Source organism: Paroedura picta, chromosome 5 (genome assembly GCF_049243985.1).
Source record: "Paroedura picta isolate Pp20150507F chromosome 5, Ppicta_v3.0, whole genome shotgun sequence".
Taxonomy (NCBI): Eukaryota; Metazoa; Chordata; class Lepidosauria; order Squamata; family Gekkonidae; genus Paroedura; species Paroedura picta.
The window spans coordinates 103,517,618-103,538,400 of record NC_135373.1 but is presented as its reverse complement, the minus strand read 5'-3'; the positions used below and the strand labels follow the sequence as shown (position 1 = coordinate 103,538,400).

Here is a 20,783-nt window from a genome sequence, read left to right as displayed (position 1 = left end):
CTGCAGATGGGGACTGCAGCAAAGAAATTAAAAGACGCTTGCTCCTGGGGAGGAAAGCTATGGCAAATCTAGACAGCATCCTAAAAAGCAGAGACATCACTCTGCCAACAAAAGTGCGTTTAGTCAAGGCTATGGTCTTCCCAGTTGCAATGTATGGCTGCGAAAGTTGGACCATAAGGAAGGCCGAGCGTCAAAGAATTGAGGCTTTTGAACTCTGGTGCTGGAGAAGACTCTTGCGAGTCCCTTGGACTGCAAGGCGAACAAACCGGTCAGTCCTAGAGGAGATCAACCCTGACTGCTCTTTAGAAGGCCAGATCCTGAAGATGAAACTCAAATACTTTGGCCACCTCATGAGAAGGAAGGACTCCCTGGATGGGTCGGACACGACTTCACACATAACAACAACATGCCATCCTTTCTCAAACGCTCAGGGCAGCTCACAGGATTCTATAACATACATAACATTGGAATACATATAAATGCATTAAAACATTTAAAAATCAATCCAGTTAAATTAGTTAAAAGCCATATTGTATCACCACCTTCTCCTTGGCTGGAGAGGGGGGAAGCAAAAAGTGCATTTCAGTGTTAAATTGGTAGCCAAGCCATTGTTTGGAATGGCAGAGTGAGCAAGATTGTTGTTGTTATGTGCGAAGTCGTGTCCGACCCATCGCGACCCCATGGACAATGATCCTCTAGGCCTTCCTGTCCTCTACCATTCCCCGGAATCCATTTAAGTTTGCACCTACTGCTTCAGTTACTCCATCCAGCCACCTCATTCTCTGTCGTCCCCTTCTTCTTTTGCCCTCGATCGCTCCCAGCATTAGGCTCTTCTCCAGGGAGTCCTTCCTTCTCATGAGGTGGCCAAAGTATTTGAGTTTCATCTTCAGGATCTGACCTTCTAAAGAGCAGTCAGGGTTGATCTCCTCTAGGACTGACCGGTTTGTTCGCCTTGCAGTCCAAGGGACTCGCAAGAGTCTTCTCCAGCACCAGAGTTCAAAAGCCTCAATTCTTTGACGCTCGGCCTTCCTTATGGTCCAACTTTCGCAGCCATACATTGCAACTGGGAAGACCATAGCCTTGACTAAACGCACTTTTGTTGGAAGGGTGATGTCTCTGCTTTTTAGGATGCTGTCTAAATTTGCCATAGCTTTCCTCCCCAGGAGCAAGCGTCTTTTAATTTCTTTGCTGCAGTCCCCATCTGCAGTGATCTTGGAGCCCAGGAAAATAAAATCTGTCACTACCTCCATTTCTTCCCCTTCTATTTGCCAGGAATTGAGAGGGCCGGATGCCATGATCTTTGTTTTCTTGATGTTGAGTTTTAAACCAACTTTTGCACTCTCCTCCTTCACCCGCATCAACAGGCTCTTTAGTTCCTCTTCACTTTCTGCCGTGAGCAAGATACCAACATACTATGGAGTGTGTGTGTGTGTGTGTGGTTGTTTACAACTCACTCCTCCTGACCATCACTGGTACAGGAAACAATAAGCATCACTCCCAGACCTTTAGCTCTGCCAGCTAGGTCTCTAAACCTCTGATGCAACATTTGGACTTGGCCAGTGGAAGAACAGGAGCTGAAAATGGCTGTGCTGTTACTGGGGTAACAAAACACCTTGAAATAGTCCTGCAGCACTGCCTTGGATGTATTGACTCTTTGATGTTCAGCCGGTGAAAGAAAGGGGGTCAACTGCACTTACTCCAAGAGGAATAGTTATGGTGCTATAAGTTGTCCCTGTCCTGGAGCCCCATTCAGGGCTACTGTAGGTCTTTGTGACATCATAGGCTTGTATTCCCCCCTCCCTTTCCTGTCTCTATGCATTGACTGCCCATGGTAACTGTAGGAGAGCACACTGAACATGGATGCTCATCGATGGGTGACTTCACTAGCCCATACTGAGTGACACATGATCGCGTCTTTCCATGGGTAAATATGTTGTCAGAAAGTAATCCCCATGTGATCCAGGGCTTCACATGAGCACCTCAGCTCTGCAGAATTCCTTTATAATAGGCCCAGACATGTGAGATTACTGAACAGTCAGCAACATATTTATGCTACTAATTTGTACCTAAGCATGAGATGAAGAGTGACTGTGAGTGATTAAAAGATCTCATAACTGTTTCATCTCTCAGAATCAATGCCATGATGGGACAGTGGACCAGGCACTACAGCAATAAGGCTGCAACAATCTTCTGGAATGTTCCAGTTGCTTAGAGAGAAGAAGAATGAAGTTCTAGAGGAAGTTGAGAGCTGAGTCAGCTACAATGCCAGTTCACTGTCAGTAAGTGAAGTTCCTTGAACTCTGGCCCATTTAATGTTAAGTGTCTTCCCATCAAGCTAAAACAAAATGGGGGTCATTCAACCTCGGCTAAACATTTTCTGCATTTCAGGACTGGAGTGGATCTACATTCACATCGCTGAATGTTTTTGCTTCCCTTTATGCCTCACCTTTTCTCCCCACTGGGACACAAAGCTGCTTAAATTGTTCTCCTCTCCTCCATTTTATCCCCACAAAAACCCTGTGAGGCGGGGTAGGCTGACAACGTAGGGTTCACGGTTACCAAGGAAGCTTCTTTTGCAGAGTGGGCTTTCAAACTTGGGTCTCTCAGATCCTAGATCTACATTCCAGCCACTCCTCTCAACATCAGAGCAGCCACCGGAAGCTAGTTATGTAGATGGAAGAGGTTTCATATCACAATTCCCATTTGATTCCCGCCCATTGTCACCAACTTTTTAACTTAGCCCGCACGTATTCAGCTTGAACTGTAAATTGCTCTGGCTCTCTCCAGGCCATGAAACGTCCCATTGGCTGATTTTTAAGAACACAAAAACAGCCTAGTTGGATCAGACCAAGGACCCATTCAGTCCAGCATCCTGTTTTGAATAGTAGCCACCATCTGCTTCCCTTGTGGTTTATCCCATACAACTAATAATCACAGGAATACTGCCTCAGAACATGGAGGTCCCATTTAGCTGTCTTAACAAATAGCTATTATATCTGTAGATCATATTGCAATAAACAGGCAAATGAAGCCAGATTTCCTTTTCTAGTCAGCTGCAATGTTATTCTTGCCTTCCTTTAGAATGGGGAATACTTTATCTGTTGAAAATGGGCCCAGTCAGTACCTCCGATATGCAGAATCCCCACTTTGGAGGGCAAGGCTGTGAGCCTTTTGCAGCTCTCTGGCAACCGGAAGTTCAGTCGGTGCTTTCCTGACATGGAGACGGTGTGAGGTGATACCTTGAGGAAAGATGAGTAACAACCATGCCCGTTATTTAAAACTAGATTGTCTAGAATGGCTGGTAGGTTACCATTCTAAACACACTTACTGCAAAGTAAGTTACGTTTACTTCTGTGAGGTTTTCATTGAATTCAGAAGACATAAACAAAACTAAAGTTTGTTTCTGATGAGAACAAGCCAATTTAGAACTCCCAATTTGTGCGCAGAAGCAAATTCAGATTATTTTAAATGCCCCAGCCCTCAGCAGGGTACAAGGTCCTAGAGTCCACCCTCCAAAATAACCATTTTGTCCAAGATAATTGATCTCTGAAGCCTGGAGACCAGTTGTGACTCCAGGAAATCTCCAGGTCCCACCTGGCAGGGGCTCATGGGAATTGTAGTCCATGGACATCTGGAGGGCCACAGGTGGACTACCCCTGCCACAGAAGATAGACGGCGGGGAAGAAAAGGAGTCAGTAACGGTGGGCCCCGCGCCAGCACTCTGGCCGGAGAAGGCTCCCCCTCGACATCCTGTTGTTGCGCTGAGCGATCCAGAGGTTTCCCTCCCGCGGGAGGAGGAGGAGGAGGGCGGGGTTGCGCGTCCCGGGCGGGGCGGGGCGCGAGGCCGCTTGCCGAAGCTCGGAGAAGTGTGCGCGAAGGTCAGATGGTGCCTGGGTCGGGCACGTGATCCCTGGATCCAAGTATAAAGAAAGATGCGGGCGAAGCGCTACCGACTCAGAAGTTTCTCAGGCGCTCCGGAGAGGCGGAGGAGGAGGAAGAAGAAGAAGGGGTGACACAGAAACCGGCGGAGGGCAAGCGGAGCCATGGCACAGAGGTACGTGCGGGTTTGCAAAGAGAAGGGGGAGCAGCGTCTGCAGTTCCAACAGTTTGGCGGCCCGTCGAAGAGCAACACGTTCACTGCGGCTCAGGCTTGCCAGGAGAAATGCCCCTGCCAACGTGGGCATGGACAAGAGGCTCTCGATGCAATCAACGTGTTTGTTTTTCAGGCGCCCCAAGACTCTTGTCTGGGAGACAGAGAGGGAGTGTGATGTTAGGGGTGGGGTTGAATTTGCTTTTGAATTGAATTCCCCCTCCCACCAAGTCTGGACAAGGCTGGAGGCTGATCCTGCATTGAGCTGGGGGTTGGACTCGATGGCCTGTGTGGCCCCTTCCAACTCCAGGATTCCAGGATTTTGACCCCTGGCTGGGCAAGATGCTCATCTTGCCCCTTCCATAGGGTCTTTGTTTCCCCACACACTGCCAGGTTCCTCACACATAAAAGGTACTGGAGGATGCTTCTTAATATTGATGTGTTTCCCACCACCTTTTCTCACCTACCCCTCTTCCCTTCCAGAACATCTCAAGATCTGTCCGAAGCCCTCAAGGAAGCCACCAAAGAGGTGCACGAACAGGTAGAGAACACACAGTTTATGAAGAGTTTCCAGAGAGGGCAGGTGCTGCTTCGGGAATTTAAGGTACGTGGGTCCTGGCTCGGATGGGGGTGACTGGGAAAGGGACTGCTAGTGTAAAGTTGTAAACCAATTTCAAATCTTCAAGCTGATTTTTAAAAAAAGGGGCGGGATGATAATATTTATTCATCTTCTGCAATTCCATTATGTACCAGTCTTAATGCAGTCAGTTGCACAGGGGTGTTTCACACACAGACACACCCCAAATTGCAGTGAATAATCTGATGGTTTTGGGGCCATTTTTGCCTCAAAAGTCTCTGAAATTAGCATCAAGTGGGTAGCTTGCTTGCTTACTTACTTTATTTGATTTGTATCCCACCGCTCTTGGAACCGGCTCGTGGTGGGTTACACAAAACAATCCATACAATAAAACAGAATAAAATCCTTTAAAACTCCATTAAACCCCAAATTTCTACAATACAGGAGTACAAAAACTTCAACAAATGGCAACTATAATTCCCTTAAGACAAACCCTATGAAGGCTGCATGGGGGGGGGGGAACCAAGAGGTTGGCCGCCAGATGTTCAGGTTTCAATAGGAAAAGGGGACTGGCCTCGACCGGGACCTCATTCCACCAGGTCCTGGCCCTGGTCGAGGCCAGGAGAGCATCCCTAGGGCCAGGAATGGTCAGCAAGTTGGTACCCACAGAGCGCAAGGCCTTGTAAGGGTCATAAGGCACAAGACAGTCCCTTAGCTGTGTTGGTCTGAAGCAGCAGAACAAAGAGTCCAGTGGCACCTTTAAGACCATTTTATTCAAGGCATGAGTCTTATCTGAGGAAGTATGCGTGCCCACGAAAGCTTATACCTTGAATAAAACTTTGTTGGTTTTTTTCCTTGGCAACTAGTGGCTTTTGCAAATGCAACTCACAAGGTTTTTAAAAAGAATTCTAGTACTTACTCTGAGGTCTGTTTGACCCTCACACTGGATTAATAAAGTAGACTTTTTGCTTGGGCAAGAGTTTACTAAATCAGCAAGGGAACAATTTGAACTAGTGCAGCTTCCTGATCAAATGATCAAAGTTTGAGGCCAGTGGCATCTTTAAGACCAATTAAGTTTTTACAAGATAGACATACATTTAGGTAGAGGGTGAGCAGCAACTTAGCATACATACAACTTAATAACAATGTTTAACAGACTCAAGGACCAAACAGGAACAGCAAGTTCAGTTTATAGGGTTACCATTTGTTTATGTTTAATTCCAGAGGAAAACAGAGTGAAGGAAACAAATAACAGGGTGAGGGAGGGGGTAAAGTGCTACAGTTGGAGATTGATGGGTAGGTGTACCTTTCTTCATTGTGGCATCCTGAGAGTAATTAAGTAAGACTCTGCCATTAACCACACTCTTAAATGTCAGTTTCAATTTGGGGGGGAAAAGCCACAATTTAAAAAGGGGTCATAGTTTTTCTCATGCATGCAGGTCAAGAGAGTATCTGGTTCAGATTATCTAGCCTGGGTGTTTCACTAATTTTCAGCACAGTCCTAAGCACTTATACCCTTCAAGTCCCATTGAAGTCAATGAGTTTAAAAGGATGTCATTGCTTCGAACTGCGATGCTTGTCACTCAAGTCCTCCTGAATTGTATTCTAGTGGCAACCATCAATACTATTTTTACTGTGACAATTGTATTTGAATGCAGTTTGAAATTTCTTAGCTCCTTCAAACATAAGCAGGATATAGATAATCTTTTTTTTAAATGGAGGGCATTCACTTTAAAGTCCGTTGATTCCAATGGGACATGAACTCTTACGCTGTCATGAGCTGGACAGGCACCACAATCTTTAAAAAGTTTATCCTGAATAGGTTTCTTTGAGTTTTTTTCTATGCTAGCGTTCTTACAATTAAAGCCTTAAAATTGAGTTATTCTGCTAAATTGCAAAGAAATTCCTGAAAGCTACATACTCCTATGAGCTGTTTGCTAGTCTTAGGAGGCTTAGGCAGCTTTGATCCCAGGGCTAGTTCTGTATATGGGAGCTGATTTTCCTGTTTCTTCACCACTGCTCTGGGGGAGGGGGTCTTCTCTTCCAAGGAGCAGTATGGGGGCATCTGTGACTGCAGCAGGATGTTACAGGGAGAAAGGCATGCTCTACAGAAGGGATTCCCAACCAGGGCTACCTGGAGCCATAGGGCTTCATGAGAGCTTGCCAGTCTTTCCCCAATGTCCTGCCTTAATGGGCTTGGCCACAAGCTATTCCTGGCAGGGAACCAGCTGCTTCCATTGGCCTGGGAGTGCTGTTCTTGCATGGTTGCCATGCCTGTGGAAAGGGTGGCTGCTCCTTCCACAAAAAATCTCCATTTGGTCCCCACCTCCAGCCCTCCTTGGGCGTGGCAGGGAGGCATGGCCAGCTAACATCACTTCTGGTCCGATTTCTGGGTTCCTTGAAGCCTGCAAAATATTTCAGGGGCTCCTCCGCAGTCAAAAGGTTGGAAAAGGCTGCTCTACAGAAATGCTTGCCATGTGTAGAAAATAAAAGTAGTTCCAAGCTAGGCTTTGTTACTAATCTGAAGAGTATGATTAAAAAGGAAAATATTGGATTCTTGTGTCCCAGAGAGGAGGGCACAACACTCTAGCCTGGCTTCTGAATTTAAGTGAACTCTTGCAGAAATGTCCTTGCGCTAATCATACAAGCTAATTAAATACATGCTAACTAGCCAAACATTCTCGGTCTCCGTCCAGGAGAACCAGTTTGAGATAATAGATAGGTGTAGGTCTGAACGGATAATGGGGTGCCAGTAAGCGGGGACACAGATTGGACAAAGTCAACAGGAAAGAATGGAGACACTTATTTCAACAATGACAAAAAGGCTTGAGAGACAGGTTCGGGGGGGGGAGTTTATCACCCAGCAAATAACCTTTTTTGGATTTCAGGGTTTTTTTTTTTTTTTAAATGACAGATTTAAAAAAACCAGCCAAAATAGATGGGAGGAGGAAGCATGACAAACATAGCATATCATAAATGACTTGGTAATATCTCTAATTCAAAACAAATCACAGATACTGTAGAAGCAACAAGTCAGTTGGCCTGGTGATAAATGAGAGGTCCTAAGGGAACATGGGATATTTATTTATTTATAATCCAATTTATATGCCACCCTTTGCTGAAGGCTCAGAGCAGCTCACAACGTTCCTAATAAAACATGGTTAAAATTATAAAATTAAAAATGGTTGACACGTAAATCCTAGAAGTGCATTGTTTGTTTCAGTAGGGTGGGGGAGGGGTAAAGTGCTACAGTCGTTCATTTAATAAAATACAAATAATTGTCTTTTCATACCTGTGTGTGTTTGTGTATTTGTAGGATGGCCAGTTGATTTTGTATTTTGGAGGCCTCAACCATAGGCCTCATTAAATAATAGTTGTGAGTATCAGAAACCCCTGAGACATTCTACAGGGTTGGAGAAACCCCAGAAGTGATGTGGTCATGCAGAATATGGCTGGGAAGCCTAGCTGTGTACATGCCCACCTGGGGCCCCTCCCCTTCCCACCCGCTCCAGGCCCATCAGTGGCCATTTTTGGAGAAGGGTCCACATGACCATATATGGTCAGATCACACAAGATACCTTTAACATATATATATATATATATATATATATATATATATATATATATATATATATATATATATATATATATATATATATATATATATATATATATATATATATATATATATATATATATATATATATATGATTTAACTCCCACCCATTCAGGAAACGCTTCCAGAGCCATCAAGAAACCCCAGGGTTCATGAAACCCTGGTTGAGAAAGTCTGTATTAGACCTTCATGGAGGAAAGGTCCATCAGTGACTGAAGACAAGTTTCTATATACATAGGCAGCAAATGTTAGAATACTAGTACAAGGAGGAAACATGGGGTGAGCATCTTGGTCTCTGTGCTCTGTTTGCTGGTCCTCTGGGGCAACTTTGGTCCCTGTGTGAAATAGGATGCTCTGGACTAAGGGGACCATGAGTCTGATCCAGCAGGACCCTTCTCACGTCTCATCCGCACACTCTGGATGCTTTCCAGTCCTACCCATGTTTTTCTTAGCCTGTGTTTTCAGTGCAACAGAGAGGAGGCAGTGTTGAGCCAACATGGAGGCACAGAACTGAATCAGTGCTGTAGTTGTATAAAAGGCTGACCCTGGGGTTTGTAGGTATTCTCCCTTCCTTCCCCAGGCATCAAACCTAGCCTGTGTGGGCCATGCTGTCGGCCACAGGATTCCCACTGGGGTGAATGGGAGTTATAGGGACAGCTGGGAATGTTCTGTGCCCCAAAGCCTAATCATATTATAAGAGAACTTATTTATTTCAGTGAAAATGGCTTTCATATAAGAATGTTTTGGCTTGTTACTCTCACAATGTTTTCTCAGGATTGGCCAATATTCTGGACTGTCACCTTTCCTGGAACTTCCTTTAATATTTGACATGAATCACCCTGTTTGCCTTTTTTTGCAACCTGATCTGAGGTCTAAAAGCACAATTTTGTGAAGCAGTAGTGTTGAAATAGGAGTTGTTTCCTCAGTACAGGAAATCAATGAGTTGACAAAGTCTGATCTACTGACTTTGAAGAAGAGTTAGTTTTTCACCACCTGAAAGAGTCTCAAAGCAGCTCACAATCGCTTTCTCTTCCTCGCCCCACAACAGACTGTAAAGTAGGTGGGGCACAGAGAGCTCTAAGAGAAACTGCTGTGTGAGAACAGCACCACTAGGACTGTCACTAGCCCAAGGTCACCCAGCTGGCTGCATGTGGAAGAGCAGGGAATCAAACCTGGCTCGCCAGATTAGAAGCTGCTGCTCTTAACCACTACACCAAACTGGCAATATTAAGTGCACTGATGCAGCTGTGGGTGAAGGTACCAGGTGGCTGTGAGAAAAAGTGTCCTTTAATAGAGGTTTAATGAATGGAAATGGGCAGATGAAGCTTCTCATGGTGTGGAGCTAAATTGAAATGCTATTGAATGGACAACTAGAGGGACCAGTTTAAAAACTAGAAACCTGAAGTGTAGTGGATCTCAGGGTATAGTTGCCAACCTCCATGTGGTAGCTGGAGATCTCCTGAGATTCCAGCCAATCGCCAGGTGACAGAAATCAGTCTCCCTGGAGAAAACGGCCACTTTGGACGGTAGCCTCTATGGCATTATACCTCAATGAAGTTCCTCCCATCCCCAAACTTCTCCTTCCTCAGGCTCCATCTCCAGGTATTTCCCAACCCAGCTGGCAACCCTTTCCCGAGGTGGTGATATTGGATCCCACTCCTGCCCATTCCCATGCCAGTTGCTGCAGTAGTTTCTTGGGGCAAAGGCCCATTTTTGCAGCCACGTGGGAAAGGTGGCCAACTTAAATGCAATGGCTCACCCCCCTGCCCCCCACTGTCTATGAATGTTTTTGCCTGAGCTTCCCTATTGGACCTCAGGGATTTGGAGAGAGAAATCTGTAGGAAGGCCAACTATGGGCTGGGTGAGCAGCATTCCCTTTGAATCTGTTTACTGTTAAAACTGGACCTCTCTGCCCATGTGGTCGGGGTAGCTGCATGTTTAAGTTGCTTTCACTTCTGCAGGGCATTTCCAATTCCAGGTTCGCAATCTCACAGCTACAGACCTAGGAACAGTGCAAAGTATGACCACACAAATGAGTTTTTATTCAGATGTCACAAACCGTTTTAAAATAACACGAACATGCCTGAAGTGAAAATCCTTGCTTTTGTGAGCTCTCCAAACCTGCCCAGCCAAGGCCGTGGGTATAAATGAGCCATAATTTGATGTGATGTCCTAATCTGGCCACTTCTACAAAATGAGGTTTGTTTCTTTCACAGTAATTGGGTTTCTCAATCAAGATGAAATCCCAATTTGTTACATTGCTGGAATTCAGAAGTGGTCAGATGACACTGTGGTTAGAACAAACAATTCCCGGATGAGGGAAGCCTCAATCTTGGCTCCGTACTTGAGGGCAGAAGGAAGGGAGTGTGCATACCCAAGGATTTCACACTCAATCGTGTTAGAGACAAATTGTTTGCGATGCTAGAAAAATACCGAGTCAAGTTTTCTGGGTCATGTGCACACTTTCAAGCATGGAATCTAGAAATGCAGGAAGGAGCTCGTGGGCTTAAGAAAAGCACAGGCAAAATTAGAAAAGGGTCTACTTCTGGTCATCTGCTGGAGCTACCATGATAAACTGAAAAACGAACACCTTTCATATGGCCGCTGTAGAGAACAAGTCATTCTGATGGTTTCTCAATACAGGCAATATCTTTTGCCCTTGTGACAGCACTTGTAAGACCATTCAGTATTCTAGGAAGTTTTTTTTTTTGTCTAATTTGGAGTCGACCAAATTGCATTGAAAAGACAGTCCCTCACTTCTCCCTTTGAGTGATGCATAGAAGCCTTGGCCACGGATAATTAGATCCCCAATTTAAACAAAACAAGAAGGAAGGTGCACCATCTGTGCGTAGTCTTCTAAGATGGTGCGGACATCAAATATTGTCCCAAACTACATTATCTGGAGCTAAAGGAATCTGTTGAATTAGTTCTTATATGCCTCTTCCTACCTGTCGTTTTGCTAAAATAGTGATGGCGCATGTGGTAGAGGACAACCTTTGCATGGACTGTAAATGTGCTTAACATACACACAATAGGTACACTAATAAAAACACACCCTTCTATCTGCGTAGGGTTGCAATGCCAGGCTGGGAAATTCCTGGAGATTTGCAGGTAGATCCTGAAGAGATGGGGATGCAAGTGATATCTGCAAGATAAAATGCCATAGAGGCCACCCTCCAAGGGAACCATTTTTTCCAGGGCACCTGACTTCTTTAGTCTGGTGATAGTTGCAATTCCACATCTGCAGGCTCATCCTGCAGGTTTGCAACCCTATTATATTTACTTCTGAAGTAAGGAGGGTGGCAGCTGGAAAGGGGCCTTCTCAGTCATGGTGTCCCTTTCATGGACCGTCTTCCCTGCAGATGTTCACCTGGTGTCTAGTTCTAGATTCTAGGGAAAGTTACTCCTTCTGGTCCAACTGTTTGACTTTGATGTCGTTGTTGAATGCCAACAGTGCAATCCTAAGAAAGCTTTCCTGGGAGTGAGCCCCATTCAGTAAACTTTAATAGGGTTCTGAGTAGACCTGCTTAGGATTGCTCTCCATTTGTCTGGTGGTGGTAGTGGTGGGTTTCCCATTAACTACCGCCATTAGGTATTGAATCTAAGGCTGGTTTGGCTTAAGACCTGCTTTGCTTGATTTGTTTGTGTTCTATTATTGTATTTTATTGGTTTTGTTCCGGTTTTATGTTACTCATATCCCATGCCAATGCCCGTAGTTGAGCAAGCAGGAAGTCTGTGAAATAAATAAGTAATTCTTTAGGTAAAATGGACGGTTAGTTTGCATGGTTAAATAGCAACCTTGAAATTAAGGCTTTCCTCACCTTCTCTCTTCCTGTTCTCTTCCAGCTGTATTTAGCTTCCCTCTACTACATCTATGCAGCTCTGGAGGAGGAGAGTGAGAGGAATAAGGACAATCCGGTCTACGCCCCTGTATATTTCCCAGCTGAGCTGAATCGCAGTCCCGCTTTGGAGAAAGACCTGGAGTATTTCTATGGCCCCACATGGAGATGGGAGATTCAGTGTCATGAGGCAACTCAGAAGTATGTAGACAGGCTTCACCACGTAGGCCGGTACGAACCTGAGCTCCTGGTGGCTCATGCTTACACCCGCTACCTGGGAGACCTCTCTGGGGGCCAGATTCTGAAGAAGATTGCCCAGAAGTCTCTTCATCTGCCCCAAACTGGTGAAGGCCTGGCTTTCTTCAACTTCCCTGGAATCACCAATATCAGCAAGTTCAAGCAACTCTATCGAGCGCGGATGAACACTCTCCCTATGGACGCAACTACTGAGAAGAGAATCCTTGAAGAGGCCAAGAAATCTTTCCTGCTGAATATAGAAGTGAGTAATGGCCCATCTCTATTGTTCCACTGTGCAGGTTGCAGCTGTGTTCAAAGTCAAGATGACATTTCTGTTAATGGTTTTAGGAGATGCTAAAAATTCCCAAGAGCGTCACTAAGCTTCTTCCACTGAAAAATTACTTCTGTACATTAAAACAAATAGTGAAATAAAATCCTCATTCCGAGTTATAAGGAACTGCCTTTCAGGTTTCAGAGAACACTTTCTAAGGTTAAATGACTTTTTTTGAAAAACAGCAGAATAAAAGTCAAAATATAAATGAAACGTAAATGAATAAAAAGAGGCAGGGATGGATGGAATCTAAGGAACCTTCTCTTCTAGTATGTCCCTAGAAGGACCCTAAGAACATTCCACCCTAATAAGCTTGTGGTCTCCAGCCTCAGGGAGATGCATCTGGCCTCAACCAAGCCAAGGTCTTCTTGGAGAGCTCTTGGAGGAATGAGCTCTTAGTTGAAACGTAGGCCCTGATGTAACTATCTTGGTTTAGTAGGGCCTGCAACATGGTGTTCTTACACCAGGCATTTGGTTGAGGGCACAATGCGCTAACATCAACAGCTAATTCCACTCATCTCTGCTCCCCCACCCCACCCCGAACTAGCACCAAATACCTTAGGTTGGATGAACCAGCAGATCCCGTATAAGTCAAATGGAGTTTTAAACTGAACTGAATTGGTTTTAATGGCATTTCAATTTATAATTAATTAAAATTTTATAGTGATTTTATATGTTCGATACTCTATGTGAAGCGCTCTGAACGTGTTCTTCAGGTAGGAGTGGTATGCAAAACAACTGAATAAAAAGTCTGGCTAGCAGCATGTACTAACAATATGTCAGCTCACCTACTGCCTCCTCCCACACCACCACTAAATAATCACCACACTGGAGGAAGCAACAAGTGAGCAGACGCTGATCAAGGGCTCAAGCCTAGGGCTCCCTGTTGCACTGGCAGAACTCCTGAGGCTCCATCCTGCTAGATCCAGGCCACATAAGGCCCTCCAGGGGAGCAGCCAACTAGTAACCGTCCCTATAAGTTATATGGCCAGCCTGATCCTGGAGGAAGGAGAGAGATGTTCCTGTAGAAAACGTAGTGGTGTAGCCTGCAACGTGTTAGTTAGTTAGGTCTAGCCTGCAACGTGTCAATGGCAGAATATGCAGGTCGAATATGCAGGCTGATTAGGGGGGAAATGTTGGCTGAGTAGGGGGGGAAATCCAAATAGGAACAGTATCATCATAATACTTAAAGAAAATATTTTTATCTTCAGACGTAATTTAGGAAGTTCGTTAGTCAGGTTTGGTTAGTCCAGGAGTAGTCAACCTGTGGTCCTCCAGATGTTCATGGACTACAATTCCCATGAGCCCCTGCCAGTAAATGCTGGCAGGGGCTCATGGGAATTGTAGTCCATGAACACAAGGCACGTTGGGGCAAAAAATGATTACCATAATCTAGTCGTTATTCAAAACTGCCACCTTGCTCTTTTATATTTATTAGAAGATGCATCTTTTCTGGGATAAATATACATACAAGAGAACAAGAGCACTAGCAAAGTAAGAAAACACAGTTCTAACTAGATGTAATTACATACCCTCTCTTTCTTGAGAAATGGATTGTGCCCTTCCCTCCCCAGCAGCAGGATTTGGGCATGGCTGAAATAGGATAAAAGACTTGCCTATATCCTTTACATCAGTGGTCCGCAACCTTTATTAGGCTGCGGACCGGTGGGGGGGGGAGGGCGATCTGGCTGCCATGCATGCTCGGGAGCCCATGCGCAAATGCGCATGCGCGGCAAGTCCACACTTGCGGCCGCAAACACGCATGCACAGCACTTTCATGTATGTGCGGCAGGTCCACACATGTGCGTTTGTGCCATGTGCATGAACAAAAGTGCCGCATTTGCGCTGGCGGCTGCGTTTCCCGCTCCCCCCCTCCCACAAAAAGAAGCTTTCTGGGCCGCAAGCTTGCGGCCTGGGAAGTTTCTTACTGCGGGGGAGGGGGGGGAGCCACGGCCCGGTGATTGCGGACCACCGCTCTATGTCATCTTTTCCCTGCAGATGGTGGCTTCTCTACTTCAGCCAATCAGAAAGTGTAGTACATATTCCAAATTGGATTCAAGGAAACTTTAAATCAATAATCTTCCACTTAAAGTCCACAGTGCCCCACCAGTGATGAGGTGGGCAAAAGAGTGTAGAGTGGAAAAGGTGGGACAAGAGACATGTGAGATTGTTGACATACATCCTATGCCCCCCCCCCCCCCAGATGACAAGATGGACAGAAACAGTTGCATCTGCAGGTCGAATTCTCTCTTCTCCCTGCCCCCCCCCCCCCCATAGCTAGGCTGTCGTCACGCAGACTCTCATCCCATGAAATAGTATGGAATTTTATTGTAAATTTAAAACAGGCCAGGTTCAAGCATGTAGCCACATTGGTCAGAAGTAGCAGGACAAAATTTTGAGTCCTATATCACCATTAAGACCAACAAAGTCTTATTCAAGGCATAAGCTTTGGGGTGCTTGTATTCTCGTGTCCTTGAATTTGTATCTGAAGAAGTACGTGCACACATGAAAGCTCATATCTTGAATAAAACTTTGTTGGTCTTAAAGGTACCACTGGACTCTAAACTAGTTCCTTTAAACCAGGACAGTTCTTCTTTAAATTAATATGAATCCATGAGAATTGGCTAGCATGGAAACAAATTCCATTGCTAAAAATAACAGATCATTTCATGTGGAGGCCTGACTCAGGCCCCGTTTCTTTCTTCCAAAGCAGTGACATACAGATGTGCTTTTACCTCTTCTATGTCTTTCTCTAGCATCTCACAACTAAGTTCCCACAGGTCAGCATACATTAGAGGTAGGGCGTAGTCTGGATCTCGGACACAGTGTATATACTATAAAATACCAGGTTTTTGCCCCCCCTCCCCTTGTGGACTAGGATATTTGAAATGTCCCCCTACTGTGAGTTTCCAATTCATGTTTATCTCTGTAGGGAGGTCAGGAATATCAGAGGATTATCTAGCTTTCCTAGAATGCTTTCTGCAAAGTCCCATTCGTTCCAGTGAAACAGGCAAAAAGGGTGGCTCATAGTAACAAAACGAATTTGTTATCCATCTTTCCAGGTGTTTGAGGAACTGCAGAGACTGATAAGTGAGGGACAACCATCAGCAAATGGCAGCGCTGTGCAGCCAAAGGTGGAGCTTCACACAAGAGGAATCAACAGAGCACCCGGTAAGGATTTCTAAAAGGCTTTTACTCTTTTACCTGTGTTGTTTACATCTTTTGCTTAAGAACGCGTGACTGAGCCTTTGATTTTCCTTATTTTTGCTAGCCTTAGATAAGTGCTGGCACTTGAGTAAGGACACAAAAGCATTGTTTTTTGCTGATTTCCACTTGCTGTTTGTCGGCTGATGTTTTAGGGACGTGCTAAGCAGATGGCTGGATGTCCATCTATGCTGCAACTATAGACTCACCCCTGGATGAACCATTAAGCATAATAAGCATGTGCTTAGGGCATCAAGGGAAGGGGGATACAACAGAGGACTTTTCCCTTATATTTCTTACTGCTATTCAGTGTTAAAACAGATAAAATTAAGTTTTTATTTATTATAGCTGTCTGGTCTGGCCTGAGGGATGGTCTGGAAGAAAACTGAATTTTTAACCTTTTATTTCACCTTCAGCGCAATGAGTCTTAATCTCTTGTCAGTTAAGCAATGGAAGGGGTACCATTGTGGGGCATCCATTGGCATTAATCTGTCCCTCTACAGATTGCTTTGGAACCCATGTGAAACCACTTCCGCTGTCCACCAAGAATCCAAGAAACTGTAGAGTATGTTCCAGAGATCTCTAGTCCCTTCACAAACGTATATAGCATTCCTTGGCTGGCAGAGATAATAAACCGATACGAAACATTGACATTTGTGGTAGAGTCCAAGTGGGATTAGAGACAACCAATCTGCCTTGCCTCACCACTTTAGCATTTGACAGGATTATATGGAAGCCTGAGGAAACAGAGTAGAGTGACCACAGAGAAAGTGAGGACATTGGCACAAGTATGCTCTCACAGGTTAGCCCACAGCTGCACCTGAAGGAAAACCTGTATCTTCAGGAGGGTGGGAGGATCCTCTTTATTTTGCAAATCAAATTTGGGGCCTTAGTGTGACTGGCAGAGATCAGCTGCACTGAAGACATGTCTGTTTCTATTGAAATGTTTTTGTTGACCTGTCCTCTCTCTAGAGGAGGAAGGGGGGAAACTTTCAAAGTTCCTCTTTCAGTTCCTAATACTCAGCTTCCTGGTATTTCCACCTTACACAACTTGGTTCTAAAATGTAGCATACTCAGAAAATTCAGTTTGGCACTTAGTTTCTAGTAATTTCTGCTTTAAGGGTTTGCTTAGCGATGAGTTTTCCACGCTGCTTGTGCAGCCTTGGTTATCTAGTTGGTCCGTAATATTATCTTTCTGGATCGTTTGTCCGGTGTAGCTGCTCTTCTGGCATCCAGTGATATTATCAGTGTCACTGGAGCATCACTAACAGACAAGAAACAAAAGCTCTTCACCTGGTTTCCAGCCTGACACGTCTTTCATTTCTGCCCATGTAGGTCCAGCCGCCGCAGTGGAAAATGAGCGGGCGCAGATGCAGCAAAAGGATATGTTGCCCAGCACACCTCTCCTGCGCTGGGTCCTTGCTCTTCTCTTCTTCGGAGCCACAGTGGCCGTGGGCTTGTACGCTATGTGAACAGGAAAGACTTTAAGGGGTTTTTCACCAGCGTCTGCCATTTCCAGAACTAACAGATCTTTTCCTTATAAAGGAAAAGCCTGCTTGGACTCCTTAGCCTAGGGTGCTCCGAACAAGGGTGCCCTGTCACTAACATTATAGACTATTTTATGTTTTCAAAGAATGCAAGTTCTTGTGTTGGAAGCATTTCTCTTCTCCTGAATCACCATGGTCTGGCATGCCTTACGACAAGAAGATGCAAAGGCGAAAGACTGATAACTTGCTAGTTGCCAGCAGAGAGAGAGATGGTTCTTTGTGCAGTGTTTTCTTTTGTACCGATGTCTAACACCAAGTTTCTTGTTCCTCTTGGTGCTGAGAAGCAAGACATTGTTTCAACTAGTTTAAAACTGTTCCTATTTTTGAAACACCTTTGTTTCCAATTTTGATTCAGCAATCCACTTGGGGGGGGGGAATGAAGAGAGCATCTTGATAATCCTGCTAAGATCTTGCATTTGTGATTTGTCTTTATAATTTTATGTTTCCAGCTATTAAAACTGTGTATTACAGAAATACAACCATTAAACTTTCATGGGAGTTGACCACCCGGAGTTTGTCCTTTGGCAGTCCCTGTTTGTTTGTTTTTTTCTTGGTGATTGATCTGATGTTGTGCCTAAGCACAATGTCACTTCCTGTGCAAACAAGAAAATAAAGAGCTGCACCAGTCACTGGAGATTAAAAAAAATAAGGCCAAGGCCAAAGGTGCAAAAACAGGTAAAAATCTGTTATTACTCAGTTAAATTTCCACAAGTTCCCTATGCCTTTCGCTAACAGGTTTCATCAGGGGAATCTGTCTTGCAGCAATTCTTCAAAAAGAATACCCTTTCATCCATCCATTACTTATAAAAAAACATTGTTTGGATCAGATACCAGCCAGTATCAGATCTGCCCTTCTCTGGGCAAGGTAATTGAGAGTGCTGGCACAGCAATTCCAGGTCTTTCTGGACAGTACATTTGCTCTAGAAACTTTCTATCTGGGTTTCAGGATCGGTTACGGGACAGAGATTGTAATAGTGACTTCAGTTGATGGTCTCCAGTTGATTGTACACCATGCCTGTTTTTTGTCTTTGTTTGGGTTTTGTTTGTTTTTTTACTGTTAGTGGACTGTGCCATCCTCTTGCGAAGTAAGAAGTAGGTATCGAGGGATGTTCTTTGCAGTGGTTGAATTCACTCCTTGTGGATCAGAATCAGATGGTTGCTGTTGGAGACCTGTTGTCAGCAGCATGGGATTTGTCCTGTGGGGTTTATCCCCCGTGCTATTTAGTGTCTATGTAACTCCCTTGGGAAAGATCATTAGCAGTTTTGGAGCTGATCGTTACCAAGATGCTGATCACAGCCAGCTCTATATTTCGTTTAGGCTGTGTGATGATGTTGGGAGCTATTCTGTGTCCATGCCTGGCTGCCATGCTCAGAGGGTGACTAATCCTGGCTAAATGCAGGCCATGCTGCTCAGGAAGACTGAGGTCTTGGACAACATTGTGCTTCTCACTTTTGATGCAGTTCTGCTAACCTTTGTGGACTCAGTTAAGAGACACATTATTGCTGGGGAAGCAAGTTCATTCAGCCTCAAAAATGCTTTCTTTTAGCCAGATAATAGCTCCCTACCTTGAAACAGCAGGTCTGGTCACCATGGCACAATAACTTTGAGGCTAGACCGTTTTGAACATACTCCAAATGGCCCTGCCTTGAAGACCACTTGCAAACTCCAAGAGAGAATACTGTAGCTCACTTACTGTTAGGAAGAGTATGCATGTCATACCTGTATTTCTGGTGCTGGTTCAAGGTGCTGGTTATTACCTGTAGAAGCCCTTCACAGCTTCTCTTGATATACTTGTACTGCAACAGTGTGACATCTAAGCAAGCCTTCTGAAGTACCTGAGGATGGGTAAAAATGGCAGATGCCTGTTATCCAGCATTCTGTGTTGTGTCTTACACATGGCACAGGAATGGCATGCCTGGTAAGAATAACAGAGTCAAAACTGTAAGGGATCTTCAGGGTCATCTAGTCCAACCTGCAGAACACAGGAAATTTACAACTACTGGTCTACCCACGATAATCTCAATTCCATGCCCAAATGATGACCCCCCCCCCAAAAAAAACCCCCAGAATTCCTGGCCAGTCTGGCCTGGAAGAAATTCACTTCCCAATTTCAAAGTGGCGATTGACAGTTCCCTGGGCATGCAAGGAAGGGGCACAAGAGCCAAGCTCCGACACAATCCTTTCTGCCTACCCACTTACAATCTGTCTAAATTCACAGTACTTTTATTATTTCACTGAGCGTGCAAAATAGATCCAGGCATTAAACAAAGAAAGCAAACTTACATTTATGCCAGAAAAAAACATTAATTTACAGAATTAGAAAATAGTTAGCCATTTTAAATTTCCAGGGAGAGAATTAGGACACTCATTACATTATTTGATTGTCTTCTCTTTAATACTTTTTTACAAAGTAACTTGACAAATTTCACTGAAGGTACAGTGCAGGATTCATAAGATATAACATGGAGCAATACAAACACCTATCATGAGCCCCCAGGATAAAGTGAAGTTAAAATATATATTGTTGTTAGGTGCGAAGTCGTGTCCGACCCATCGCGACCCCATGGACAATGATCCTCCAGGCCTTCCTGTCCTCTACCATTCCCCGGAGTCCATTTAAGTTTGCACCTACTGCTTCAGGGACTCCATCCAGCCACCTCATTCTCTGTCGTCCCCTTCTTCTTTTGCCCTCAATCGCTTTTTAGGATGCTGTCTAGATTTGCCATAGCTTTTCTCCCTAGGAGCAAGCATCTTTTAATTTCTTTGCTGCAGTCCCCATCTGCAGTGATCTTGGAGCCCAGGAAAATAAAATCTGTCACTACCTCCATTTGGAAAAATATATATATCTTATATTTATTCAACTGCTTACAAAAATATTTCCGTATACATAAAACCTCTCCACATTGAAATGAGTTTTAAACTCTCAAAATAAAAATCTAGAAACTGCAACCCAAGATGAAAACCATTCAGGCCCCCACCCAAATCCTAGCAATCCAATAAGAGAAAGATCTTTGATGTAAAACTCCATTCTTTCCTTGCCCCTCAAGCATACTCAGGGCATATCCATTGCATCAATGCTGGCACTTTCTATTGCAGTAGAAGCCCTGGAAAAGACTGCCAGTAGCACAGCTCCCGGGAAGCACAGCTGCTGGATAGGATATGTATTGGGAGAGGCACCCCTTCAGGTATACGGATCCCAAGTTCTGGAGAGAGTAGGTCAACTCAAGCACCTGAAATGGAGCCTAGAATCAATCAGGCAGCTCATGCAATACTGATAGAAAGAGGCTCATTGCAGGCAGCAAATGGGGTCAATAATGTGACACTGCAATTTCCAAGTTGTC

The 20,783-nt window shown here is 44.6% G+C and overlaps 1 protein-coding gene across 2 annotated transcripts; it reads left to right on the top strand.

Annotated features, from left to right (window-relative positions):
• Positions 1-1,783: 1,783 nt before the first annotated feature.
• Positions 1,784-17,944, top strand: HMOX1 (heme oxygenase 1). Of its 2 annotated transcripts, XM_077339658.1 has the most exons (6): positions 1,784-1,924; positions 2,131-2,279; positions 4,574-4,694; positions 12,130-12,621; positions 15,753-15,861; positions 17,230-17,944. In XM_077339658.1, exons 2-6 carry the CDS (start codon positions 2,263-2,265, stop codon positions 17,364-17,366), a joined length of 876 nt encoding a protein of 291 aa, XP_077195773.1. In that variant the 5' UTR covers positions 1,784-1,924; positions 2,131-2,262; the 3' UTR covers positions 17,367-17,944. The 2 variants fall into 2 exon arrangements, with proteins under 2 accessions (XP_077195773.1, XP_077195774.1); XM_077339659.1 differs by lacking the exons at positions 1,784-1,924; positions 2,131-2,279 and adding an exon at positions 3,871-4,054.
• Positions 17,945-20,783: the final 2,839 nt, after the last annotated feature.

Coding starts and splice junctions, on each gene's coding strand:
- HMOX1 (XM_077339658.1), top strand. Junction 12,622..15,752: donor CTTTCCTGCTGAATATAGAA/GTGAGTAATGGC, acceptor CCATCTTTCCAG/GTGTTTGAGGAACTGCAGAG. Junction 15,862..17,229: donor AGGAATCAACAGAGCACCCG/GTAAGGATTTCT, acceptor CTGCCCATGTAG/GTCCAGCCGCCGCAGTGGAA.